Source organism: Oryctolagus cuniculus, chromosome 2 (genome assembly GCF_051225735.1).
Source record: "Oryctolagus cuniculus isolate XC-2025 breed Fujian yellow rabbit chromosome 2, ASM5122573v1, whole genome shotgun sequence".
NCBI classification, from domain to species: domain Eukaryota; kingdom Metazoa; phylum Chordata; class Mammalia; order Lagomorpha; family Leporidae; genus Oryctolagus; species Oryctolagus cuniculus.
In genome coordinates, this window is record NC_142868.1 from 138,749,906 (window position 1) to 138,777,052 (window position 27,147).

General features: G+C 42.1%; 1 protein-coding gene across 1 annotated transcript in view; it reads right to left on the reverse strand.

Annotated features, from left to right (window-relative positions):
- The window catches only part of ANTXR1 (ANTXR cell adhesion molecule 1), a 241,179-nt gene that overhangs the window by 142,792 nt on the left and 71,240 nt on the right, over nt 1–27,147 (reverse strand). The window contains exons 9-10 of the mRNA XM_002709824.6: nt 19,834–19,894; nt 6,948–7,046 (exon numbers count right to left, since the gene is read on the reverse strand). Of these exons, the coding sequence (XP_002709870.1) occupies nt 6,948–7,046; nt 19,834–19,894 (160 nt within the window). The remainder of the gene's footprint in view (nt 1–6,947; nt 7,047–19,833; nt 19,895–27,147) is intronic.

Here is a 27,147-nt window from a genome sequence, read left to right on the forward strand (position 1 = left end):
ACAAATGTACATGTATAAAAGCAAAGTATTACCAATTCACCATTTTGTAACTTATTTTTAACACATGATGCTGTATCATTAACATTTCCCACATCAGTAATTATTCTTCTACATTATTTAACTGCTGAAAGGTAAAGTATAATTTATATCACAAATGACCTATGGCTAAACAGTTGTGTTGCCGCCATTTAGATGCATTGCTCTCTCCTGCCTGCTTGCCTGCCTGCCTTCTCTCCTTCCTCCCTGCCACCATCCCTTTCTGTGTTCTTTTTTCTTTTGCTATCCTCACACCATTGGGATGAGCATTCTTGCAGCCAAGCCTTTGTGAACAGTGCAATCATTTCCTTTTGATGAAGCTGAAATTCTGGGCTCAAAAGTGTGAAAATGCAATTGGCTCGTTTTAAAAATTGCCTTCCAAAAGATTCAAAGGTCTTTCAGGGATGGTGAATGAAAGCCCTCATTCCCCGCCATCTTTGCTAATACTGGGCACTGCATTTTTGTTCCTTTTTGCCATCTGAATGGTGTAAACACGGCAACTGATTATTCCAATCTGCACTGTCTTGGTGACACTGAGCATATTTTATGTGCTTTTTGGTCATTATTTTTCTTGTAAGTTTGCCCTTCTTATTTTTACTCATCAATATGTCATTCGTCATTTTTACTGATTTTGGAAGCTGTCTTTATATTGCCTATTGACTTTTGGCTTATTACATATCATATGAGTAATTTCTCCCAGTTTTCTACTTCCCTTTTTAAAAAATATGTCTTCATTTCTTTTTCTTCATGGTGTGTCCCTTCATGCCCAACTATCCTTCCCCACTAAATATTCATTTTTGCTTCCTTCTAGAAATTTTATAGTTTCATGATCACATTAGAATTTTTACTTCAGGGCTGGCATTGTGGTGTAGTGGGTAAAGCCACCACCTGCAATGCTGGTACCCCATATGGGCACTGGTTCAAGTCCTGACTACTTCACTTATGATCCAGTTACCTGCTAGTGGTCTGGGCAAAGCAGTGGCCTAGGCAGAACAATGGAAGACCCAAGTATCTGGGCGCCTGCCATCCATGTGGGAGACCCAGATGAAGCTCCTGGCTCCTGGCTTCAGCGTGGCCCAGCCCCAATTGTAGCAGCCACCAGGGGAGTGAACCAGTGGATGCAGGATCTTTCTCTCTCTGGCTCTCCCTTTTTCTCCCTGTAACTCTGACTTTCAAGTAAACAAATCAATCTTTTTTTAAAAGGAGAATTTTTAGTTCATCTGGAATTTGTTTAGATCTAAGGTGTGAGGTAAAAACCAAACTCAATTGTTTTTTCCAAGAGACTAGCCCATTGTTTCAATACCATGTTTTGAATAATCCACTTTCCCTACTGATTTGAAAGGTGATTTCATTTTATATTGAGTTCACATAAGTGTTTGGCTCTGCTTCTGGACTTTGTTCCAATGCTCAGTTTGCTGACTGTGGTACCAGCCATACATTATGTCAATTACTCTATTTTTTTAATACATCTTAAAATCGACTAGGGCAAGTTTCCACATTTTTCTTGGCTATTCTCAAGTGTTTATTCTTCCATACAAACTTTAGAATGATCTTAGCTTAAAAAGTCCCATTGGAATTGCAAAAAGTTAATGTTAATTTCAAGACAACTGATGTCTTTCCATCATTATTTGGTAATGGTGATAATGATAATAAGAAAGTAACCCCAGTAAGCCAGCATGGACTGAGTGCTTTTCTAAGCTCCACCTGTCACACTGAAACCTCCTAACGATCCAGCACACAGGTGCTATTATTGCTATTCTCACTTTACAGCTGGAGAAAGTGAGGCGTGGAGATGTAAATAACTTACCCCAGCCACACAGTGAAATCCGACAGAGCTAGGATTTTCCTGGCTGCTCTGGTATCACAGCCTACACTATGCCACACATTTATACTGGGTCTCTATTCATCCCTTCTTTAAAATCCTCACAAAAATTTTTAATTTTTCTCATATGCTTCAAAAATTCATGGAAAAATAGAATCAAAGATAAATTTATTTTGTTGGATGGAATTTTTGAAATCCATGCATAGTTTATTTTTTTAAACATACCCATTTTCCATGAACTCTCTGAAGCTGGATGGATGGATTTCAAACTTTTTTTCACCAAAATAAACTTAATTTTTAATTCTATTATACACAAACTTTTTGACATACCTTTGTATGCCCACACATTTGATTCATTAGTCTTCACTAAAATTTGTTTGTGAAGCTTGCTAACTGGTCATTGCCCAAGCCTGGCAAAGCTACTGCGTGATACAAGTGAGGCACTTAGTTTGAAGTCATGCAGCTGATAACCCTGTCATTAGTCTATTAGTACTGTGGACCCCCTTCTCTATATTTGTAAGTTCTCATCAGTTTTTCCCCCCAGAAACCTTTTATTTAAAGAATGCAAACGTCATACATTTCATAATTATAACTTTAGGAACATGGTGGTTCTTCCCACCACACCAGCTCTCCTCAGTTTGTTGCTTTACTATGATGCTCATGGCACTGTCCAGTAGCATGATCTCTAACCACACGGGGCTACTCTTATGTCAATTGAACAAATGAAATTAAAATTCCATTCTTCATTCACTGTAGCTGCATTTGAGATATCTAAGCCACACATGGCTTGTGGCTATCAGCTTGTCTGCCATTTTAGAACATTTCTACCATCACAGAAAGTGTCACTGATCAACTATCAATAACCATGTTGAATAGGTTGTCTTGCCTTTTTCTTCCTAATGTTACAGCAAATACTTCTGAATAATGATTTATTATTGGGATAATTCTGAGTTTTGAATTCAAATATCTAGACATTTTGAAAACACATAATTAATTTTTTTCTTCTTTTCTTTAGATTTTATGTAGTTATTTGAAAGGTAGAGTGCTAGAGAGTGAGAGGCATCTTCCATCTGCTGGTTCACTCCCCAAATACTGGCAACAGCTAGGGCTATACTGGACTGAAGTTAGGAGCCAGGAACTCTATCCAGGTCTCCCATGTGGGCAACAGGAACCTAAACACTTGGGCCATCATCCACTGCCTCCCAGGTGCAGGAAGCTGAATCGGAAGCATGGAGAAGCCAGGACTTGAACAAGGCGTTTTGATATGGGATGTGGGTGCCCCAAATGGCAGCTTAACCTGCTGTGCCACAATGTCTGCTCTTAGATATATGTTTTTATTATGTTAGAAAAGTCCTATCCTATTCCTAGTTTCCTAAAAGTCTTTTTAAAATTTAGAATGGTTAATGGATTGTAATACTTTTTTGGCATCAATAAGTTTTACTATGTGAGAGGCAAATTCCTCCTCTTTTGTCAAAATTGTCTTAGCCATTATGGTTCTTTTAAAATACACTGCTATATTTTGTTTGCCAACATTTTATTAGATATCATCATTCTCTACTTTTAGTGCCCTTGTCCAGTTTTTAAAAAAATTAAGATTATGTTATCATCATAAAATGAATTTGAAAACTTTTTCTTTATCTCTTTACTATGAAACAGTATGTATCAGATATGGATCATCTGTCCTTAAAATTTGGTAAAACTTGGGTGGGAAAAAAAATCTGGGTCTGTTGGTTTGGCTGGAGGGTGGGATTTCCACTCATTTCTCTTCTTCTTTGTGCATTTCATCTTCATCTGTCTAATCATGCTATTTAATCCATCCATTAATCTGTATTTTGGTGATACACTTTTCAAATCTAGAATTTATATTTGGTCCTTCTGCAAATCTGCCTGGAGTGCCCATAGCTTTGCTTCCTGCTTAGGTTTTCATTCCTGTAGTTTAGAATTTCTTGTTCTTTCCTTTCAACAAGGCCACGTGCTAAGAAATTTTATTTTTAAAATTGTTTACATATGGGGGAGGGGGGGAGAGAAAGGGCTAGAGAAAGGGAGAGCCCCCATCCTCTGATTCACTTCCCCAAATACTGTCAAAGGCCAGGGCTGGGTGATGATAAGGTTGGGAGCCAGGAACTCCAGGTTTCCCACACGGGTGACAGGAATTTGATTCGAGTCCTCATCACTCCCCCCCCACCCCGCCCCCGGTGTCTGCAGTGGCAGAAGCTGGAGTCAGGCCCTGGAGGCGGGGATGGAACCTGCATACATTGATGTGGGATGTGGGCATCTTAATTATTGTCTTCAACACTGGTCCAAACTCCTGCTCCTTTAAAATCACATTTTATACAGTATTTCTGGGTCTATTATATTGGTCAAAGTCCAGATATTGTTTTACATTTCTAACTGTTGATTTTATTTTTAAGGAAAATAAGAGAGAAATAGGAACTAATCTATGATTTTTATTTTCTGGTTATATATTTTATTTTATGGCTTACCTTTCTGGTTATATTTTCTGATTATTTATCACCTGAATATATCTAGGCAATTTCTACTTTTGGGCATTCATATGCTGACTTTTACTTTACCTTAGCACAATGAATGTGTAAGGTAGTTCACAGTCATTTCAAAAGATTTATGACCTCTCTCTCTCACTGTCTAACTCTGCCTGTCCAAAAAAAAAAAAAAAAAAAAAGATTTATGCTCCATATCTTTAATTTTTTATTCAAAGCTCAAAGACTTGGAAAATCATGCTGTTTCCATTATAAATATAACTTCAATTTGCTCTTTTAGCAGTTTTGCTTCATAGAGTTTGCTACTGTATTATTTGCTGGAAACCCTGCGGCCCATATCATGATTGAAGTGACTGTAGGCACAATATCCTTAGTTTCATTACTGGGCCTTCAGTTAGTCTTTTACTCATTGACCATAGGATCTCTACTTGTTGCATGACGCAATACAACATTTTGGGGAAAAAAATTCTGAAAAAGGAAATACATGAAATAAAAATGAAAACAGACATTTTAAAATTTGGAGTGCAGAAGCTAGAAAGGAGAATAGGAGAAGTAAAGGGACCTAAATTTATTCATCTCACAAAGAGGACAGGATTCAATAGAGGTGGGCAGATTCGTAAGGTTGACAGAAAAATGCGATGTAAATTAGACTGCATTTAAAACTTTATCTTTCTCTGTCTTCCACAGGATCACGTCCATATAATTTCTGATTAAAATGAACAGGTGAATTAATGAATGAAGGCCAAGTGTTTTCTTCTAACTCTAATTTTTCCAATTGTGGTTCAAATATTTTTAAATAATCATATAGTTGAACTTGCTGCCCTCTTTTTCCCCAAACTCTTACCACTCTGTGGAAGCACAACTTGGCTTCAACCAAGTCCCTACCCCAAAAGCCTTTATCTCTCTTTGAATATGAATGAGGTGGAGCGTGCAGATTTCTGCAAGAGTATGTTAGGAAAGGAAGAGAGGAAGGAGAAAGAAGATGGGCTTGTTCCTCCCAAAACAAGGTTTCACGGAGAAGTTGGAAAAGAGGCTTTCAAAACGCCTCCTCACATCCATGGTAAGTTTACGTTTCATTTGATCTTTACCAGCGTCTTCTGTAACCTTTGAACAATAATGGAGTGGGCTGCCCCTCTCCCATGCCACCACTGCTTATCTCTAGAGGGACGCCCTGGGTCTGAAGGCTTCCTCAGAAGGTGCTGATGTCTTAGAGTTACACTCTTAGGACTTTCTGATCTTGCACTTGGGATTTTGGCTCAAGACAAAGGAAATACAGATGTTAAATGACATCACAACTGAAAGGAGAAGAAAAAAAAAGGGACTCTACTGGGAGTGCACGTCCAACTATTACACGCACTGTGTAATGTCACACACGCTGTGGCTACTGAGGAATCCTTCAAACGTTTTCAAATAGCACGCAGTTCTTAGGGACAGGAGAGAATTTCCAGATACCAAGAAAGCTAACTGGATGTTTCCAATGTTTAGCAACATTCCAGCGCCAGAAACCCCAGATGCTTGTGAGGAAGCCACTGTACGTCTCTGTTCACATCTTCAAGTGGCTTTTGGGATGTCATGGAGGAGAAAAAGGCACAACTTAGTACCTTTCTCACAGGGCTACTGGGAGGACAAAATTAATGTGTGGTTAAGTTGATAAATGTGTGTCCTTCCATTCTCCTTGCTCTTTCTACCTCTCAGGGCTGTCGTGGCAATGAGATGGAAAACATTTAGAGCACACAGCACTATGGAAAATGCAGTATGACCGTTATTTATCACTGCAGATGCAGAATCAATAATTACTTGTGTGATGAATGCCAGATGCAGATGCTAACCGGGGCTCCTGGCATCTGTCTTCCCTGTAATCAGTCTCCCCCATCTCCTCTGGACAGCTACATGAGTCACATATGTCTTTAAATTAGAAACTTGCCTGTTACAAATGTCTCCTGGAGGTGCCAATGTTGTGGTAATTCAGTGTTCCCATGAAACGCACTTAGTTTTACTTCCATATTCCTGTATTTCATCTAAGGTATTTACCATGATGAGAGTTTCTTGGCTACTCCAAGCAAGAGTCATCATCCAGCTTGAAGTAAAGTTCCAGAATCTACACATGCAAGCCTAAAAGTCTGGCCTTTGCGTTGTTCAGGATTCATAAATTTAGGCTGTCTGTTTTTGGCTCTTACCTTCAAGAGCCCACAACCTTCTATGAAGGAACCTCAAGCTCAACAAACCCCATGGAATCAGCAAGGCGCTTGAGAACGCACAGCTTGGTGGGCCTGCGAGGCTGAGGAACCAAGGGCCCTTGCTGTCTCCCTAGGCCAGCACAGGCTGCTGCCTGTGGCTGTGTGGGTCATGGGGGATCTGTGAGCTCCAGTCCAGCCTCACCCTGCTTCCTGAGCTGGACACCCCGAGGCTGTGCCCACCCAGAAGGCCAGGAACCACAGCCAGGAAGGGCTAGCTTTGTCCTCACCGGAGGCCATTCCAGCCGGGAAGACTCCTCTGCTGGGTTCCTGTGTGTGGCCTTCCAGGAAGACAGCGCTGGGAATTCCCTCCCCTGCAGGAGCCTGAAGAAGCCCACACAGCCCGCAGGGACTTACTGAGGGTGACCGAGTCGTTGATCTTGAAGCTGCACAGGACCCTGTCCACATTGCGGGCGTGTCGGAAGCCATTCCCTCTCACGACGACTTGGAATGACTCTGAAATGAAGAAGGCCGACAAGACACGTTACTTGCTCATTAATCCCAAGCTTCCTACCTGCCTTGATGCAGAGAACTCGTTAAGCCATTCTACCAGGCTTAAAACATTCCAATATTAGTTCAGGTTGGAAATCAAAAGCAACCAGCTTGATTGCTTTTACCACTTCCTCACCAGCTCATTCTCACTAGCTAGTCCTGAGGAAGGTGTGTGACTTTTTACAAAATTTTTCTAAAAAGATTTTATTTATGTATTTGAGAGGTAGAGTTGCAGACAGAGAGAGGGAGAAACAGAAAGGTCTCAGTCTCCAAATGGCCGCAAGGGCAGGAGCTGGGCAGATTCAAAGCCAGGATCCAGGAGCTTCTTCCTGGTCTCCCAAATGGCTGCCAGGGACCCAAGCACTTGGGCCATCTTCTACTGCTTTCCCAGGACAGTAGCAGGGAGCTGGATTGGAAGAAGGGGCAGTCAGGACAGGAATTGGTGTCCATTTGGGATGCTGGTGCCTCAGGTGGAAACTTAGCCCACCCCACCACAGCACAGGCCCTGGCGTGTGACTGCTTACTCTGACTCCCCACCTTCTTGCCTTTGCTCTTGCTGGTGCTCCCACCCGGGACGTCTTCCACCTGCCTTTGAGTCTGTTCAAAGCTGACCCAGTTTTCAAGCCTAGGCGGTTTTCAAAACCGTGATCTCAGCTGCCAGAAGGGGCTACAGACAGGAGTCCCTCGTTTCCTCTTCAGTCAACTCAACTCTTTCCCCTTCTGTTTTACATCTGGATGCCCCTGGAAGGATTTCTTTAGAGCCTAGGGTGCCTACAATTTTTTGAAGAACACTACCTTAAGGTAGTCACAGCCTGTCCTCAAGGGTGTTATAAGCAATTATGTACCATCCGGTGATGTTCTTTCCCAGCTAGAAAAACCATTCGTCTAGGTTGGGAGTCACTTGACACTGCTGCTTCGCTCCTACCTCTCTGGGCCACACAGCAGAAGTAGGTAGGTTTGTGTAGGAATAATTGCATTTAATAATGACACAAAATCTTGCTCATCAGTGGCCAGTCATCAAGTATTACCTGTCTGAGCTGACATCACCCTTCAGTGCAGTATTCCTTCCTCTCTGATTGAACAGGAAACACAGCTTGCAGGCCTGCATGTTAATTTCATTGTTCCAATGTATACTCAGTTAATAGGAGGGTACTTCACAGAGTTTGTGGAAAAATGTAATTGAAAAGTAAGCTTATGTTGATGCAAAAAATTTTGGAATCCATGCATAGCTTTTTCATAATATACACTTTACATGAACTTTTTGAAGAGACCTCATATGCATGAATTTCAAAATTTCTTACCATAAAATAAACTCATCTTTCGGTTTCATTTTTCATGCAAACTTTAAAGTACTTTCATACATATGAATAAGATTCTTATAAAGTAAAAACAAACAAAATAACCCTACTCTTTATTATAGTCCTACCATAGGGGAAAATCTAATTAGCTAAATGTTTAGGAATATTTGTTTTTGTTTGATGGTCTGTAACAGTCAACAATCCACTCTATTTTTATTATGTTTTTGTGTTTAAAAATTGGAGGTTGGGATAATACTGTGTGGCATATACAAAGAGAAAGACTAAGTCAGAGGGAAAAAATGTAGTTTAGGAGGAAATGGATCTTAAGCTATCCATTTCTATCCAAATGAATAGATGTTGGAGGAAGAATGGGATTAGAGAACTAGCATATGAACCTTTTCAAAGTTTAATAAATGTTAGGAGTGTCTGCCACCTTCATTCTAGGGAAACGAGTGAGAGGCCCTGTTGCCAAGATAATACTCAATGTCATACATGTCTGATGTCACTGAAGCCTCATCACCACTCAGGCAGATATGGATGAGGAAACTGATCTTAGTAAAGTCCAGTGGTTTGTCTAGGATCACACAGCTAGTCACTGTCAGAGTCAGAGCTGGAGTCCAGGGCTGGCAGGCTCCATATGCCAGGCCCAAGGGCTCAGCCACTACATTCTGAACCATCTGCTAAAATGGACACTCATTGTCTTGTGACAGATGAGTAACTTAGAAATTGGGACTGTGTTGTTGTTTTCTTTTTGTGAGCTTATTTTATTTTTATTTTAGGTAGGTTTGCTCATTTTTCAGCAAAGTGGATCTGGCCCTGTTGTGAAGCAAGAAACCAAAATCTAAATAAAATAACTCAGAGGCACCACCAATGCCACCAGGATTACAAATTAGAACAGAATGCCTTTAGAAGTGTAAGGGAACTCCACAAGAAGGAAATTCAGATTTTGACATTTTAATGACTTGCCCATAGTCATGTAATTAATTAGTAAGCAACGAAACTGACTCTGTCCGAGTTCAATGCCTTTGTTCTCAACTATATTAATCACGGGGAGGGACATGTGGTTTTCAGGACCATTAAGTTCCACACTATTTAGGGTTTATGCATTTTCATGTTGATATCTACCTATGGCTGCTAAGTTTGGAAAGAGGCATTTGGTAGTTTCCTTTAGATGTCTCCCAGGCACGTGAGGGATGACTCAGTCAGTTCAACAACCATTTCGTCAAGTGTCAAGCACTGTGGGAGGATCCTACTGTATCTTCTTTGCTCAATTAAGCCTACTGCTGGGCTTACTTCTCCCGTTTCCTCAAAGATCAGCGGAGGGAGAGAAGACTCGGGAAACGCAGGCCGCAGGCCAAGCTCCCTTCTCTAACACCATGTTCTAGCATTACCAGTTCAGCTGCTGAATCCCCTATAAAAAGAGGCTGCCCACATGTCTACTTGGCCCAACCTCAGGGAGTTTAGGAAGAAAGACAGCAGGAGTCCATGATGTGGCCCTGGCAAAAACCAAACAATGCACCCCCCACCCCGACCCCAGGCCTGGGGAGAAGAGGGAGGAGGTGTCGCTCGCTCGGGGCAGCACGCAGGGCGAGGCGATGTCTGTGCTGGGACACACATTTGGTTTCCTGAAGAGCCCCAGGATCTGACTGAGCAGCGCGTCTGGAATGCCGGCGCTTCACACACAGAAGATCCGGAGCACCGCGCTGTCGCTGACTGCCGCAGAGTGAGAAGCGGGGCACAGTAGACGGGGACTTACCGACTTAATTCTTATCCACAAAGCCCTAGACCATGCTTTCTAAGCTTGGCTGCGTCACAGCTCCTGTGAGAGGTGCCTAAGACTGCAGGCCTTTAGGGAGGAGTTTTCAGACTGAAAACAGTCTTTGATTTATTTTTTACAGATCCATACCCTTTCTGGTATCTTTAAGACACATGCTCACTGCGATTCTTCTGTCACTTTTATTCTCAAAGGAGGCCAGCGTTTCTATTTCTTCTCAATGCTTGCCTGTGCCTACCCCAGGCTGAGTAGGGCTCAGTCCAAGCCCAACTGAATAAATAATGAGTCTTGGCCAACAAAGGGAAAGGACAAGGTGGTCATTACTTGGCCGGCCAGATCTAATACTGTTTATTTTCTGAGGCTCAGTAAGGCCAGCCAATGAAAAGATGCTCAAGAACATTAATCATTAGGGAAATGCTAATTATTACCACGATGCGATAACACTTCATATCCATGGCTGTAACGAAAGTCATGGGCAGCAGCAAGTGTATGTATGAACTCAGAACCCACAAACATTGCTGGTGGGAATGTAAAATGGTGCAGGCTCTTAGTAAAATCATTTGGCAGTTCCTCAAAATGTTAGCCTTAGTTACTCTAGGAACCAAAAATTCTGCTTCTACATATATATCCAAGGGAACTGAAGACACACTTCCACACAAAAACATGTACATGAGTGTTCATAGTAGCATTGTCCATCACCAACAGGTGTGAACACCCCAGAGGCATCCACTGATGAATATGGGCTTTCTGTATAATGGAATATTATTCAGCCTTAAAAGGAAATCAAGCAATGATATAGGTTATGGCAGGGATGAACCTTGAAAACATTATGCTAAATGAAAGGAGCCAGAGACAAAAGGCCACTTGTTGCATGATTCCATTTCTGTGAAGTGTCCAGATAACAAATCATAGAGAATCATGGCTGCTACTGCTGGAGACAGGGGCAGTGAGCTGTGACTGTTCCACAGGCACTGGAGCTCTTTTCTGGGGTGATGAAAACATTCCGGAATTAGAGAGTGCTTATGGTTGTACAACTTTGCAATACATGACAGGCCACCAAACTGTGCTTTCTAAAGGGGTGAATTTCATGGTAAATGAGCTATAGTTTAATTTTTAAAAAGGAAAAAAATCAGTAAATGGCTTGAAAAGCTTGTTCCTTTTTGTTTTTCTTTCTTTTCCTTTTTGGAAATGTGGAGTTCACAGGTTAGGAGAAGCCCTCCATAAAGACTGCCTATTACTGTTTCTGAAAATGAGGCATCTGCATATTCTCCACTTGCTCTGCTCACTCACAACTTCTGTGCCAAACTATCATTAGTGATATTTGGTCCTGTGAGTCAGTTTGATTTTATACCTTTTTAGATGCTTAATGTGGCATGTAATATCTAAAGTACAAGATAGAGAGTGATGTATGAGATGGGTGCCTTCTGATGGTTAAATTATTCCAGAGCTTTTAAATTTCGTAGCTGTTCATTTATAACCACTTCAGTGAGGTATAACTGACATACTAATTTGCACATGAAGGGTACAGTTCTGACACAGATATAGAACTGCGATCAAGACTGTGACCACAAGCAGCACCCCCAAACTTTCCTTGGGCTGTCTGTAACCTACCCTCTGGCCCCTCCCACCCCTTCTCCCATGCAACCACTGATCTGCTGTCTGTCACTGATGGGAGGACTTTAAAAAATTTGTGGGCACTGAATTTAAATGATAGGCTTATTTTGGTGCATAATTTTTTGAAATATATGCATACAATGAAATCTCCAAAAAGTTCATGGAAAATGTGTATTATGAAAATATGGTGCATGGATTTCAAATAGTTTTGCACCAAAACAAACATATTTTAATTTGATTTGCCACTCTTACTCAAGTACCCTCATATATTAATTTATATTTTTGAGAATTTCACATAATTGGAATCATGTATTTCTTAGTAACTTTTTTGTGTGACTTCTTTACTCAGCATAATTATTTTAAGGCTTATTCATAATTATTTTGATATTCACACAATTTACTCCTTTTTATTATTGAATATCACCTGACTGTATGTAATAAGCGATCCTGTGTTTATCTATTCATCTGCTGATGAACAACTGAGTTGTTTAACGTTTTTGGCTATCAAAAATAGAGCTGTTATAAACATTTGAATATGAGTGTTTGGACACAAATATTCCCTCCTTTTTTTTTAATCATAGGTAAATACATAGGAGTGGAATTCCTGAGTAAAATGGTACATGGTAGGTGTAGGTTTAATTTTTAAAGAAATTGCCAAAACTACTTTCCAAAATGGTTGTGCCATTTCATGTTCCTATCAACAGGGTATGATAGTGCTTCCTCCAACAGATAATATCTTAAAGAGAAGAGACTTGGCAGAAAACCAAATTGTCTACTCAGAAGAGATGCTTAATGGCCAGGCATGAGCACTTTGAAAAATCATGAAAAGTGAAAGAAATGAAACCACTGGTGTTGCATGAATATGTCTACTTAGACACCTGCTTTCCAAATGGTAAGCATGAAGCTTAAAACTCTCTTCTTTGATATGGATTCAATCTAGATGTCCATCAGCTAAAGACTGGATAAAGAAATTACGGTATCTGTACACATGGAATACTACACAGTGGTAAAAAAAATCCTGTCATTTGCAACAAAATGGATGCAATTGGAAACCATTATACTTAGGAAATAAACCAGTCACAAAAATTCAGATACCATATGTTGTCTCTGATCTGAGGTAACTAATAGAGCACCTAAAAGGTAATCTATAGAATTGAAATTGACACTTTGAGATGTGATGGTTTTGAACAGCCTTTGTCTCGATTGTTGAGCCTTTGTCTCGATTGTTTTTTTTTTTTTCCATACTATTTGTTGAACTCTTTACTTAGTGTAGGGTTAATCTTATGTACATAAAGTTAATTGAAAATAGATCTTTGCATATACATAGGATTAAGTGTCTGATAATAATAATAAATAGAATTAAAAAGGAATGAATGCTCCAACATGGGAGGCAGTCCACATGGCAGACTCATAGCAGACAATCACTTTAAGTAGCACTCTGACCTAAGAACCAGCTCTTAAGGCATTTTTGTCTGGCTGAAAAGCCCACAAGAGCATTTCAGGGATGGAAAGCCAAGACACTGTGGCAAAAAATGTCCTACAGGAAGGATCTCAGTGGATAAGACCCAATGGAAAGAAGTGGTCATCAAAGAAGGAAGTACTGTTCTCTGAATGGAGGAAAGAACTTCCACTTTGCTTAAGGCCTTGTCTAAAAATTGATGGAGTTTGTGGATTCAAAAGGCTTCCAAGGCTCATGTCAAGAGCCTCGGGTGAACACTGATGTCATACATAAGAGTGTTAATTGTTAACAACAAGAGTCACTGTGCACTAACTTCTCATGCAGGACTTCTGTCCTCAAAGATTTGTATTATAATTATGCCTAAGTGCTCACAAAAGATGTATCATTCTTGGGTGCTTCTTTAAAGTTAATTAAGCTTCTAAAAAAAAAAAAAGAAGTGAAATTAACTTCAGGATGCAATGACTTTGAACAGCCCTTGTCTCCACTATTGAGGAACAGTTTATTTTTTTTTTCATGCAAATTGTTGAACTCTTCACTTAGTATAGAGTTGGTCCTATGTGTATAAAGTTAATTGAAAATGGATCTTAGTGGAGAATGGGACTGGGAATGGGAGAGGGAGGAGAAAGAGGGGTGGGAGTGTGGGTGGGAAGGCGGGTATGGTGGAAAGAATCACAATATTCCTAAAGTTGTACTTAGGAAATGCATTAAGTTTGTATTCCTTAAATAATAGGTTTCTTTGAGGGAAAAAAGAAAATAGATCTTTGTAAAAAATAAAATTGGGAATAGAAGAGAGGGGAGGAATAAGGGTGGAAGTGTGGGCAAGAGGGAGAGTTGGAGGAAGAATCACTATGTCCCTGAATTTGTAGATGTGAAATGAATGAAGTTTGTATACCTTAAATAAAAGGTTTCTCAAGGGAAAAAGAGAGAAAAAAAGAAAATTGTAATGTAGCTGAATTTTGTAAGTCTTCCTCTGAGTAATAATCAGACCATCGGCCATATATTCCACTGAATCACTGTATACTATCTGTAAGTTTTAACTCTTTGGGACACTTTACTATCTGGAGTAGGCCCCAGACTGAAATCTTTGCTTTACAGCTCTCTACTTATCCAATTAATAAATCTTTTTTGGGACTTCCTCCCCGCTAACCCTCCCTTCCTTTTATGCTAGCTTACCCAGTTTCATCAGAAACAGTAGGAAACACAGTAGGAATAATACAACTGCTTCTGAGATGACAATGTGATGAGCTGATTATAACTTCCGTTTCTGGATTACAAGAACTCTCAGTGTAGAACACTTGGCAGGTTGCACACTTGATTCCAATTAGTTCCTTCCTGGAGTACTTGCTAACATAACACATTGTGAACTATGCGAGCTTGAGGCCAATGGAGTGGCACCAAAGGAAGATTGTGGTTAGGCGTAAGGGTGCATTTCCTAGAGAGAAGCTAAATTAGGCTGGGTCAATCTAATAATGGGTCATTTTTCCTAACTGTGCAGAGACTAGTTTGCAGACATATTTAATTAGGGACTTTAAGTGTCTATATTGAAAGGGAAGCACATTTATTTAAATGCAGGTAATGCTGAAGTTGCCAAATAGGCTCTCCACACAGCAAGTGACTTCCTGTATGTTTTAGAACAGAGACTGTAAATATAATGACATAAGCACTATGCTAAATGGCAGTCATATAGTTGGCCTGGGTTTTGGAGTAATAGCAGGGAGTAGTGGGCAGTATGGAAAACTGGAAGAGTACATGATTTTTTAAAAGGGGAGCTCTTGAGTCTCTAATAATAATCTGTTTCAGAGAAGATGAACATATTAATTTTTAGGTGAAACCAGTTTTTGATGAAAGTGATAAACTTAGCTTTAAAAAATACACTGCAGAACAAATAAGCAGCTAGGGCTGATAGGCTGGCAGTTTATAACCTTGAGAGTGGAGCAGTCCTGGGGGTGGGCGCTCTCTCCCCAGACGGTTTCACCATGACATGGACTGGGATGGTTTCCAATCAGAGCATATTAGATGTCTCCACTTGTCTATCCATTAAGACTTGTTAAAATGCAAAAATAGTTCTGTAAAGAACTTGTTTCTTCAGTTAATAAAAATATCAGTTATTAATAACCAAGCTAAAATGAAGCTTTTAGAAACATAACGTTGTAAAGGAGACCCAAAGGAGGTTTTCTCCAGGTAGCATCTGGGTATAGATGACCATTCTGCCACTGCTCACATAATTCTAGGGTGGAAACCTCAGACCATCCACTCCATTTCTAGAGAGCTGGTTATACAAGTTCCATGTGTTTAGCCAAAACCAGCTTCCTTGAATTCCTCCCCAGCCTCTTCACGGTGGTCCCTTGAAGCTGTCCATAATGATTCTGGTAATCGTGTTCTGCATGGGAATCCTTCACATATTTGAAGAAGGTCCTGTGAGCATCTCAATTCCTGTGTACTTCTCTGGTTACTTCAGTGTTTTCTCAATCCATTTACTGCTCTTACTGTCCTTTGAGCAGCCCTCTGCCATAGCCCTTAATGCATGGTTCTGGAATTTACTGGAACACATGACTATCTTCTAGCATAGCCTGTGAGTTCCATGTGGGTGTTGGGAGAAAGCCCCTTGCGCTTTTCTACTCATGTTTTTGCATGATGCTTGGTACATAGTAGACACTCACTAGACGGAAATGAGGAAGAAAAGGAAAAGGATTAGGAAGAAGAAAAAAAAAGAAAAGAGCAAGGAAGGCAGGAAGGGGACAGGAGACTACAGAGAGAGATGAATGTGAATGAACTGTTAATATGGTTTTCAGATTCACCACCTCTTCTCCTATGGATGTGCCTTTGTCAATGCCACTCTTAAAATGTGGGAATATTATCTGAACATGGATTGTAGGACCTGAACAGTGGATGGCTACTGAGGGACTTCAAGACTGTACATCTGCCTTGTTTTTGGTCACATGCATTCATCTTGGCTACTAAGATAGCTGTAATTGTCCTTTTGCTAAAACAAAGTTTTATTTATTTATTTTTTTTATTTAAAGGCAGAGTAATAGAGACAGAAACAGAAAGAGAGAGCAAGTGCGCGCAGGGTAAAGCTGGAACTCAGACTCCATTTGAATCTTCCCGTGTGGGTGGCAGGCACCCAAATACTTGAGCCTTCACCTGCTGCCTCCCAGGATGGGTGCACATTAGCAGGAAGCCAGGCGAGGACTTGAACCCAGGCCGTCTGATATGGGGTGCAGGTGTCCTAAGTGGTGACTTTTTTTTTTTTTTTTTGACAGGCAGAGTGGACAGTGAGAGAGAGAGACAGAGACAAAGGTCCTCCTTTGCCGTTGCTTCACTCTCCAATGGCCGCCGCGGCCGGCGCGCTGCGGCCGGCACACTGCGCTGATCCGATGGCAGGAGCCAGGAGCCAGGTGCTTCTCCTGGTCTCCCATGGGGTGCAGGGCCCAAGCACTTGGGCCATCCTCCACTGCACTCCCTGGCCACAGCAGAGAGCTGGCCTGGAAGAGGGGCAACCAGGACAGAATCCGGCGCCCCGACTGGGACTAGAACCCGGTGTGCCGGCGCCGCTAGGCGGAGGATTAGCCTAGTGAACTGCGGCACCGGCCCTAAGTGGTGACTTAATTGCTGCACCAAATGCCTGTCCCTGTAATTGTCCTTGTGTTTTCTTGCCCCCACCCCGGTCCTGCGTGAACCATTAAGGTTTCCGTAAACCTGCTTGCACGTGAAACTGGCTATTTGAATTCAAATTCAACACGTATATTTCTCTCATTAAATTTCACCTTGTTATGTTCAGCACAGCATAGGCTTGAGTTGGATTTGGGTTTTGCTGTCCACACAGTGCATGATTTCCCTGCCTCTCCTCTGAGAGCCCAATGCGCTATCAGAACCATTGCTGCTGTTTAGTTGATGGCCAGAGCCAGCTGAGATTATGGTCTTGGGGGATGCAATGGCCAGGACAGAGTGTCCTGAGCAGGACAGGCCTGGGTGGCGCTTCACAGTAGGGTACTCTCTGGAGGGCCAAGGAAAGGAAATCATTCAGAGAGTGAGCGGAGGGAGCTGAGGGTTAGAGCTTGGTCCCACATTTCAGAAATGTGAACAAACTGGTTATTTCCCAGTATACTTTCTCCCCTAGGACATACTCTGAGTTATTTTGCAGATGCCCTCCCCAGTCTCCTGGCAGGAAAACACATAGGCACACTTTTCTCACCTACACGTGACGTTATCAGCATCATGATTCTAACTTTAATCGGTAATCCTTGTAAAAACGATTTGCTGATAATAATGCCATCTTGTTTTGTAAAATAGTTTATGCTTTTCAAAACACTTTCATGGAATTCCCTGGATCCTCTAAGTAGCCACGTGAAGGTGACAGAGGGGTAGTGCCCTCCCAGCCATGGACAACGAAATGGGCTCCTGTGCTTAACGGAAACCATGCGTACTCCAGGGAATGGTTAACAAAAGCTTTTCATGGAAATCCATGGGAAATTTTCTGAAGTTCAGTTACTTTTGGATGTTTCATTTTTTCCTTAATAATATCATTCTGTAATCAGCATGTTTTAATTCTCCTGATTCTAATTTAAGAGGGATGGGGCTTGCCTTTTCCAAAACCTAGGGCTAGCTTCCATCATTGTGTCTTGTGTTAATTTTTTCATTATAAGAAACAAAGGAGGCCGGCGCTGCGGCTAACTAGGCTAATCCTCCGCCTAGCGGCGCCGGCACACCGGGTTCTAGTCCCGGTCGGGGCGCCGGATTCTGTCCCGGTTGCCCCTCTTCCAGGCCAGCCCTCTGCTGTGGCCAGGGAGTGCAGTGGAGAATGGCCCAGGTGCTTGGGCCCTGCACCCCATGGGAGACCAGGAAAAGCACCTGGCTCCTGGCTCCTGCCATCGGATCAGCGCGGTGCGCTGGCCGCAGCACGCCGGCCACGGTGGCCATTGGAGGGTGAAGCAACGGCAAAGGAAGACCTTTGTCTCTGTCTCTCTCTCTCACTGTCCACTCTGCCTGTCAAAAAAAAAAAAAAAAAAAAAAAAAAAAGACAAGAAAGGAGATAGAATTGGATAGTTTACTCTGATACAAATACTATTGTTTGTAAAAGATACAATGTTGTATATAAACTAGAGATTTTAAAAATTGCTCTTTGGACTTATCAGTGCCTATTTCATTCGTTATACCAAAGAAACAGATCCTGGAATAATTTATCAGTTGCATTGCTTTAATTTAACTTTTTTTAAAAATGTGTTCTCTTTAGTTTTTAAAACAAATGTCTTGGGACTGGCATTGTGCCATAGCAGTTTACGTCACCACCTGAGATGCCGACATCCCATATGAGCACCAGTTCAAGTCCTAACCACTCCACTTTTGATTCAGTTCCCTGGTAATAAGCCGGGAAAAGTAGCAGAAGATGGCCCAAGTATTTGGGACTCTGCCACCCACTTGGTATATCTGGATGAAGTTTACGGCTCCTGGCTTCAGCCTGGCCCAGGCTGGCCCAGCCCTGGCCAGTGTGGGAGAGAACCAACTGATGGGAGATCTCTCTGTCTTTCTATAACTGCCTTTCAGATAAATAAATAAATGTTTTTTAAAAATAAAAAACAGAAATGTCTTTTTCTTAATTCTTAATTTGATTTTTTTTCATGTTAATAATAAACATTCAAATCTATGTTTTCTAGTTGCAGATCTGTGGACTCTGATATTTCTGTGCTGTACTCATTAAATTTATATGTATGGTTGTTTTTAATGCCTCATACAACTTAAGGACGTCTAAGGGGGGTTTTAGTTTACTCTGAGTCTAGAATTATTTAGGAAAGCATTTTTCCATGGTCCAATGACTGAGATTTTTATTTTGGTCTTGTTCTGTTTTTGGCTGTGAATTTCTAACTGTGCTTTGAATTACAAACTGCGAGAGGATGACATTAACTTGTCATGGTTAGGTAAAAGGAGTTAACAAGGGTTAGAGCAGCAAAAGTCAGAGGCACTACCCTTTAAAACACATGGAACCAGAGATTCAGCCAACATTTACTGACCACCTACTAAGTGCTGGGTGGGAAGTAGAGAGAAGTAGGATTTCTTCTCTGTCGTCAAGAAGCCTACAGGAGGACCATGCTGGTGAATTAACAGAAATTTGGATTATTGTCTTTAGACTTTTTGATGCATTACAAGGTTGCAACATGACTAGAAGGACAGCTAAACTGAACGTTGTGTTTCTTCATGAATGGGAAATTGCACAATTAAGGGATTCCTCTCTCATTTTCTAATTGTTTTAAGGAACTATAAAAATATTTTATACACACACACACAGTACACAGATTTAATTAATTGGGATATCCCACACATTTACTCCTCTTAAAGTGCACAGAAACCAAACCAAAACAAACAAAAAAAGCAACAAAAGTGCACAAAGCCCAGAGATGACTTCAATTTAAGTGACATGCAGTTAAGACTCCTCACTTCACCTCACCTTACAAAGCCCTGGCCTGGAGTTCATGTTATTTAGCAGTTTCTATGTCCTCCCCCCACAACCTCCTCTTATCTCCCCCACCTTTGCACCAATGAATTAAACATGTGAATTGAACTCAAAAGGTCATCAATTCTATGAAAGTCATTAGCATTTAATGTCATTACCTCCTGCACATATGGTGGAGGGCTCAGCTGCAAGAATTTCGATGCAGGACTTCTTCAAAATCTAGGAGCAGAGGGAATAAGAGAGTCAATGCACAGCCTGTTTTGTTAAGAGAAAACACTGGAACACCGGACATTTTACTTTTTGCTTTTAGCTACCGAGACTTAGAGACAGCAAAGTTCACGGACACCAGGTGTTCTTTGGCATATATTTATTGAGCCTACAATATGCCAGTTTTAGTTTTGCAGAGGTTTAACTTAAAATTGTAGCAAATAGGAACTACCCTTGAAGTGACAGATGGCAAAGGCTGGACATATGTGGCAGGTGCTGGGGTAAAGGGGCAGATGGAAGAGCTATGGAGTTCATGGGGAATATTGTTGGGGATAGGTACACTGGGAAGGGCTTCATTGAAGAGATGGGAGCTAAGGGTAGGTCTCAAATGGAGAGGAGTATGTGAGAGAGGGTTAGGGTTCAGGTGGGGAATGGCATGAGCAAAAGTAAGAAAGTAGGAAAACACAGACCTCTTAAGCTGGAACAGGAGGAGCTTGGAAAGTGGAAATAAGAGTGTTACTAGGCAAAGCCGGAGAGAAGATGGGGACGGTCTGCTCTCCATAAGGGCTGCACAGACAGACCACTCGGCTTGCCTTTTTGTTCAGAACAGTCTGGAAAGATGCTGTGGGAGAAGCCTCCGAAGCCTGCTTGCTGTGCCTCACTCTTCAGAAGGAGCCCCTAAATGGAAATGTCCCCTTCTCTGCAAATGAATCACGTAGAGTTGAGTTAATTTACCATCCAAAGGTAGCAGCTTAACTTCGGTCTTATTTAGTTAATTTGGATTTTGAAATGGTTGAGAGTGTTGAAGGAAACATTCATCTATCTGTGACAGCGGCATTTGTCAAATAAACTAGTGGTGCAATTCTAAAATTTGGAGTCGTAAAAGAAAAAAAAAAACCATCTTCTAGCATTGAGAGATACCCATGCATTCACATTGATATACTTATCTATGTTAGCTTCTATGTTCCAGCTTAGTGATACATACACCGTACATCAGAGGATACAATCAAATAGAAGATACAATGAATTACCAGGGTTGGGAGGGGATGGATTAAAGGGAAAGTAAGAGGGAGACGATGCAAGGAATGAGAACAGCACAGAACAAATACACTGCAAGGGGCTTTAGGGGTGCACTTGCTTCTGAGCTTTCTAGTAGCAAATGAAAAGGACTGTGACAATATTTCTCAATCTGTGGAATAAAAACAAACCTGTTTCTCAGAGGAGATAAATAATATTTACCCATTCCAGAGAGAAAGCCGGACATCCTTACATGAAGCATTGTGAAAGGAAATGAGCAAATGCTTAACCTCTTTATCTGAGCACAGATAAAAAACATTCAAGCTAGTCAAACCAGATCCCCCCGACCATGTACTTAGGTAACTCTGTATTCCTGAAAGCCACAGAAACCAGCATTCCTTCTCGGAGAATCCTCAAATTCGGATTTTCCAGTGGCTTCCCCTTCACTCTGTACGCCATCTTTCATGGCATTTTTGGGTCTGCTTCCGCTATTTGTTCTCAGCTTCCTCCTGATCCTGCAGTTGGAAGCAGTTTGTTCCCTGAGACCTTGCCTTGCTTCTTCGGCCTTCAACCTACCCAGCCACCTCCTCTACCCCCGACTGCCAGCATGGCCTCAGTTCCTCACTCTTGCCACAGCCTGTCCCAGTGGCAGCACAAGACCAGCAGTCCAGACCCCCATATACCTGGAGCATCGCTTAGAGTCAGTGGTCCTCCCACTAAGCTCTGTGCACCTGGCGTCAACACCGAGCTCCTGCTGTCTCTTCATTGCCACTTGGACTTGGGACCAGGGACCCCAAGGACATCTCCTAGCCCCTGAGTTTCCCTGCTGGCTCTCCCATCTTCCCCTTTCCTATGGCTGATACAGTTTTTTTCTCTTTTGCAGGCAGCAACATCCAACATCCTTGGACGGGGGCTTTGCTGGGCTTCTGGTGCATGGTGCACACCCCAGACTGTCCTACCTGAAGACTGACTATTGTCCCCTCTCCCCCAAATTTCTTGTCAGCTGACTCTTCCTGCCTCCTGCATCACTTTGGCCAGTGGCTGCTATAACTGAGGGAGGAAATGACTCCTTCAACATGTCCTCAGGTCTGAACAGGTCACATCTGAAGACACAGAATTAACCCTGGGGGAGATCCTGATCCAACAATCGCATGGGGACAACACAAAGCTGTTTTTTGATGCTTCCTCTGGCATCTGGCATCCAATAAATCATTTTATTATCCAGAACTGAAAATTTCAAAACAGTCCAAGAATAAAACCTGAGCTATTAGATCTATCCTCTCCCCATTCCCCACAACACACACATGAAATTTCCAGCCATGTAAGTTCCAGAGTTTCAATCAGTACTTTTGAGCCCGCTCTACCACTTAACCAGGGGTTGGTAAAGGGAACAGCCGTGAATCCTTGACCACAAAGGCGCACTAACAGGGTTTGTCATAGTAAACACATGCTGCATTATTCCCTCAAAGTGTCTGCAATTAGTTGATAAATCTAAGGAGTGTTCGGAGGGCCAAAAAATGTCAGCCAAGCACTGTGATTCAATCCAGTAAAAACACAGCTTTCCCAATCTTAACTTAAAACATCTGGAAGGCATGTCTAAGAGCCAATAGAGTCAAATTTATCAGTGAGGGGGATGGGCAGGATTTGTCTGGAACTGCGGCTTCTGTGAGTTCGAACTGTCTGGTTTCAAAAGTTAGGGAGTCACCATGGCACTGGGTGGATTTGGGGGGTTCCCGTGATTACTGGCAGCCCAGGCTGTGCAGTGATCAGTCTGTCTGAACTGCAGCACACAGCAGATCCACTTAGGGGCTGGAGACTGGGTGGAGGTGGGGTTCAGAGGCTCCCTCCCCCTGCCCTGGCAGTGCTGTCCATGGAAGAGGCACAGACACCGCACTGGGGAGCGGCAGAGGGGAACTCACTAGGCAGAGTGGAAGGGACTCACGCCGAGCTGGGGATGTCAGAGGTGTAATATCTGAGATGAGGGTATCACTGATCCCTAGAGGAGACCGGCTAAGACGGCCATACGCTTCAGGAGCCCATGTGAGGAGTTGGTCTTGGCCCTGGTCCTGTATTTACATGACCTATGCTCCCCAGTGATTTTAACTTCTCTGAATCTCAATTTTGGGAAACAGTTTAATAAACTGAGTAATAGCTTGGAATCTAGAAATCCAATCGCTGGGGTCAACTCACTCATGAGTAGTGTGGCCTTGGGCAAGTTTCGTAACCTCTCGGAGCCTGTTTCCTCATCTGTAAAGAGTGAAATAATGCTACCCAAAGAGCTATCAGAAAGCTGCTGTGTTGGGGAGATTAAGTGAGATCATGCGTGTAGACCACAGTGCAGAGTCTGGAACCTGGGACGTCCTCAGCTAAGCTATTATTATCAAGAACTTAGGATCTGGAGACAGATAAGATAGATATGAGCTCTGGGTTTATGTTCAAATCCAAGCCTCATCATTAACTGGCCATGAAGACTTGGACAACTTACTAAACTGCCTATCTCTGTAAAATGGGATAAGAAAAACACTGACTTCAAAGGACTGTACGCTGTGGGTGTTCAGCCTAACAATTGAGATGCCAGTTAAGATGCTTGTGTTCCACATCAGAGTATCTGGGTTTGATACCCAACTCTGCCCCTGAGAGGCAGCAGGCAATGGCTTGAGTAACTGAGTTCCCGCCTCCCATATGGGAGACTTGGATTGAGTTCCAGCCCTTGGCTTCAGCCCCAGCCCAATCTCAACCCAGTCCAGCCATGCAGGCATTTGGGGAGTGAACCAACAGATGGGAATTCAGTTTCTTTATCTATCTTTCAAATATATAAATAAATTATTTTTATTTTTAAAAAAGACTGTAATGGTTCAATGAAAAAGACATGAATGTGAAGATATTTGGGTTGTATAATTAATGGGACTTAGGTGATAAAATTAATATTGGATTAGAGAGTGAGGGAATGAGTGAGATCAAGGAAAATTGACACAACTAGATGAATGTGATTCACCAATTGATAATTGACATCTCCTGGGCCACCAGTTACCATGACATCTTCTGGGCCACCAGTTACCATGAAACAACCTTAGCAGTGGAGCACAAGGAGAATGTCTGTCATATTTGAGCAATGATAGCTGTTACCATTGCTACTACCATTGCTACTACTCTTGGACAAGGACCATAGTTCATGTGAGCATATGCATCTGTCCCATCACCCACTGCTGGCCTCATGCTTAATCTTATGTGCTGGAGAAACTGAACTAAGGCTAATAGTATTTCCCTGCCAACTACTGGGTAGATTTCAAAGAGAAAATGGATGGGAACGCATGCTTGAAATCCATAAAGAACTAAATAAAAGCAATGTGTTAGTGGTAAGGTTACTTTTGCATACATCATCAGTTGGGGGAGTAAGAGAGGCAGCAGATGTAAAAGGACCTTGCCAAGTTACAAGAACTGTTTAATATATTTAAAGGGAAATCAGTCCAAGTTGTACATTAGAGTTTACTTTTTCAGGCTTTAAAGACCTACAGTCCTTTTCATAAAGTTCCTTGTTTATGCTGAGATTTCTCAAAAATTCTTAAATAACTTTGACTATTTGCAGAGCTATGAGGAACCCCTCACTTATCACAGGCACACCTATTTTCTTTCTTCCAATTGTCCTGCCTCCTTTTCCAATAAGCAACCGACCTTTATTTTCCGTGGACGTTTCCTGTTGGAGGATTTTTGTGTGTGTTAATAATGGAGTCTCTTTCATCCATTCATGGTATAAAGGATTCTGCTTCCACACATCTTTCAGAGCACATTCCTTAGTGTCCTTATTTGTTGAGAAGGGAATATTCTGGTTTTAAGATGTTTAGGGCTTCAAGTAGGCTGGACCAAGGGTAGCTAACTGCCTATTGACCAATGCTGTGTCATTTCTTAAGACAGAACTTCAGCAGTTTTCCTTAGTCTTGCTCTCTCTGTCATTCTCCAAATACAGTATGAACCCTACCACTTATGTCCTGGTAATTTGATCAACGAAACCACCGTATTCACCCACATTTTAGTATCAACTACCATCCTTCAGAGGACTTATCATAGCTTATAATTTTACATACATATTCTCATAATTATGGATATGTTTTCTTTGTCAGTGTCTTGTTAGTTTATAAACTCTATAAAAAGAAGGACTGGAATTATTTTTACCCAAAACTATAGCCACAATGCCTAACCTGGCACATAATGAGCTTCAAATAAATATTTACTGGATAAATAAATGAATAAGTGGTATGCTTTCTGCATGGTGTTATAAATGCATTATAGCATACTATGCATTGGTCTCCTTTTCCCCCCTATAAAATAATCTCAATATCTTCTGATTATAAGGCCATATCATGCACCTTGTAATGCTTCCCTCTTCCTCTTAAGGGTTGTCATCTTTAGGGACTGCATTCTCTGGAGGCATATTTTCAACATCTCCATTATTCTTAATGGTTTATATTTTTAAGCAACAATTTCTTTTTTTTTATTTGACAGGTAGAAACAGTGAGAGAGAGAGACAGAGAGAAAGGTCTTCCTTCGGTTGGTTCACTCCCCAAATGGCCGCTACGGCTGGCACTGTGCCAATCCGAAGCCAGGAGCCAGGTGCCTCTTCCTGGTCTCCCATGCGGGTGCAGGTGCCCAAGCACTTGGGCCATCCTCCACTGCCCTCCCGGGCCACAGCAGAGAGCTGGACTGGAAGAGGAGCAACCGGGACTAGAACCCGGTGCTCATATGGGATGCCGGTGCCACAGGTAGTGGATAAACCAAGTGAGCCACGGCGCCGGCCCCTTAAGCAACAATTTCTAAGGTGTACCATTTTCCTCCAAGATCTAGGTTGGCCTATTTTGCAAAGGACCTCAACCTATTTACTTAAGAAAAATGTAGAAATTCGAGAAGGGCCACACACACTATTACAGCTAAGGGCAGAAAGCACTTTGGCTAAGTCCCAGGACCACTGCTTTTAGAAAACAGGGCATGCAACTGACTCATTCACATCTTCAGGCCTGTCATTTTGAAATGATTGAAACGCTAATGTGCTAATAAAATGTTAACCAAAGACAGTCGCCTCTCCTAATTAAATTCGGCTTCACATTTTAAACTGTAAGCACATATACTTTTAACAATGGACATTATCCTAGATCCACATCAGTTCTGCAGACTCTGAGTTTAAAACTGAATATTATTCACACATGTTCCTGGGATTATAAATGATTTTAGGTATACTGATACATTATACCAAATAATTCCCGGTACCTGCAAGAGACACGATTTTGTTTTTAAGGAAAGGGTGTTTATTGGAGGAAAACCCGACAGACTGGAGAGAAAGGGGCACAGAAGGGAAAAGAGGGAGCAGGAGAGTGTAAGAGAGAGAGGGAGAGACACACACAGAGAGAGAGAGAGAGAGAGAGAGAGAGAGCGTGCCACGTGCTCAGGAACAGGTCCTCTTAAACCTCTACTGGGGAAGAAACATGGTTTGAAGGAGTTACTGAAGCTTAAACAATAAAGCTGATCTTCAAAACATGCAAAAGTTTTGTCTGCGGGAGGCTTCTATGCAGTTGGCTCAAATCTGTGCCACCCTCCTCTTCGTTAGTTTCACACTCTGAGAACCTGCCCAAAGGAGTGTAGGGCCAGGAGAGTCCCCAAACTGAGGAGATCCCTGTTTTCCTTTTTTCCTGATTAAACCACTTTCCCCTCGTTGTCTGAAGGAAAGCTGTGGACCCCGGAGCCCGGCTGATTCGGGGAGAGGAGCTTGCTGCACCCCGCATGTTGGCAAAGCCAGCGGCCCTCCTTGCGAGCTGCTTTTGTTCAGACCTTCTGCTCTTGCCTTCACAACGGATCCCACCAGATCCCTGGATCCAGAGGGAGCAACTGCAGGAGGTGTGTGGAGACCCCTGTGGATTAACTGAACCTGTCCCATGCAGCCTGTGTAGCCTCTTCAGGCCACAGGAATTCTTGTTCTGTTCTAGCCTTTTAATAAGCTTCATAGAAATAACAGCTCAGAAGAAACAGCTGGCCTCACAGTCCTCAATGCCTGAGTGTAATTAATGACTGCTGAGGTAAATGGGTTCCTTACACACACACACACACACACACACACACACACTGCTCAGTACAGAAACTACAATGATTCTATTTATGTTTCATATCCAGGCCTACTAATGTGACTGGAGCCCCGAATGCTCTCTTGTACAGATGCAATCTTGGAAGAGAGGGTGGGGGGAAGGATCAAGAGGATTACAGGA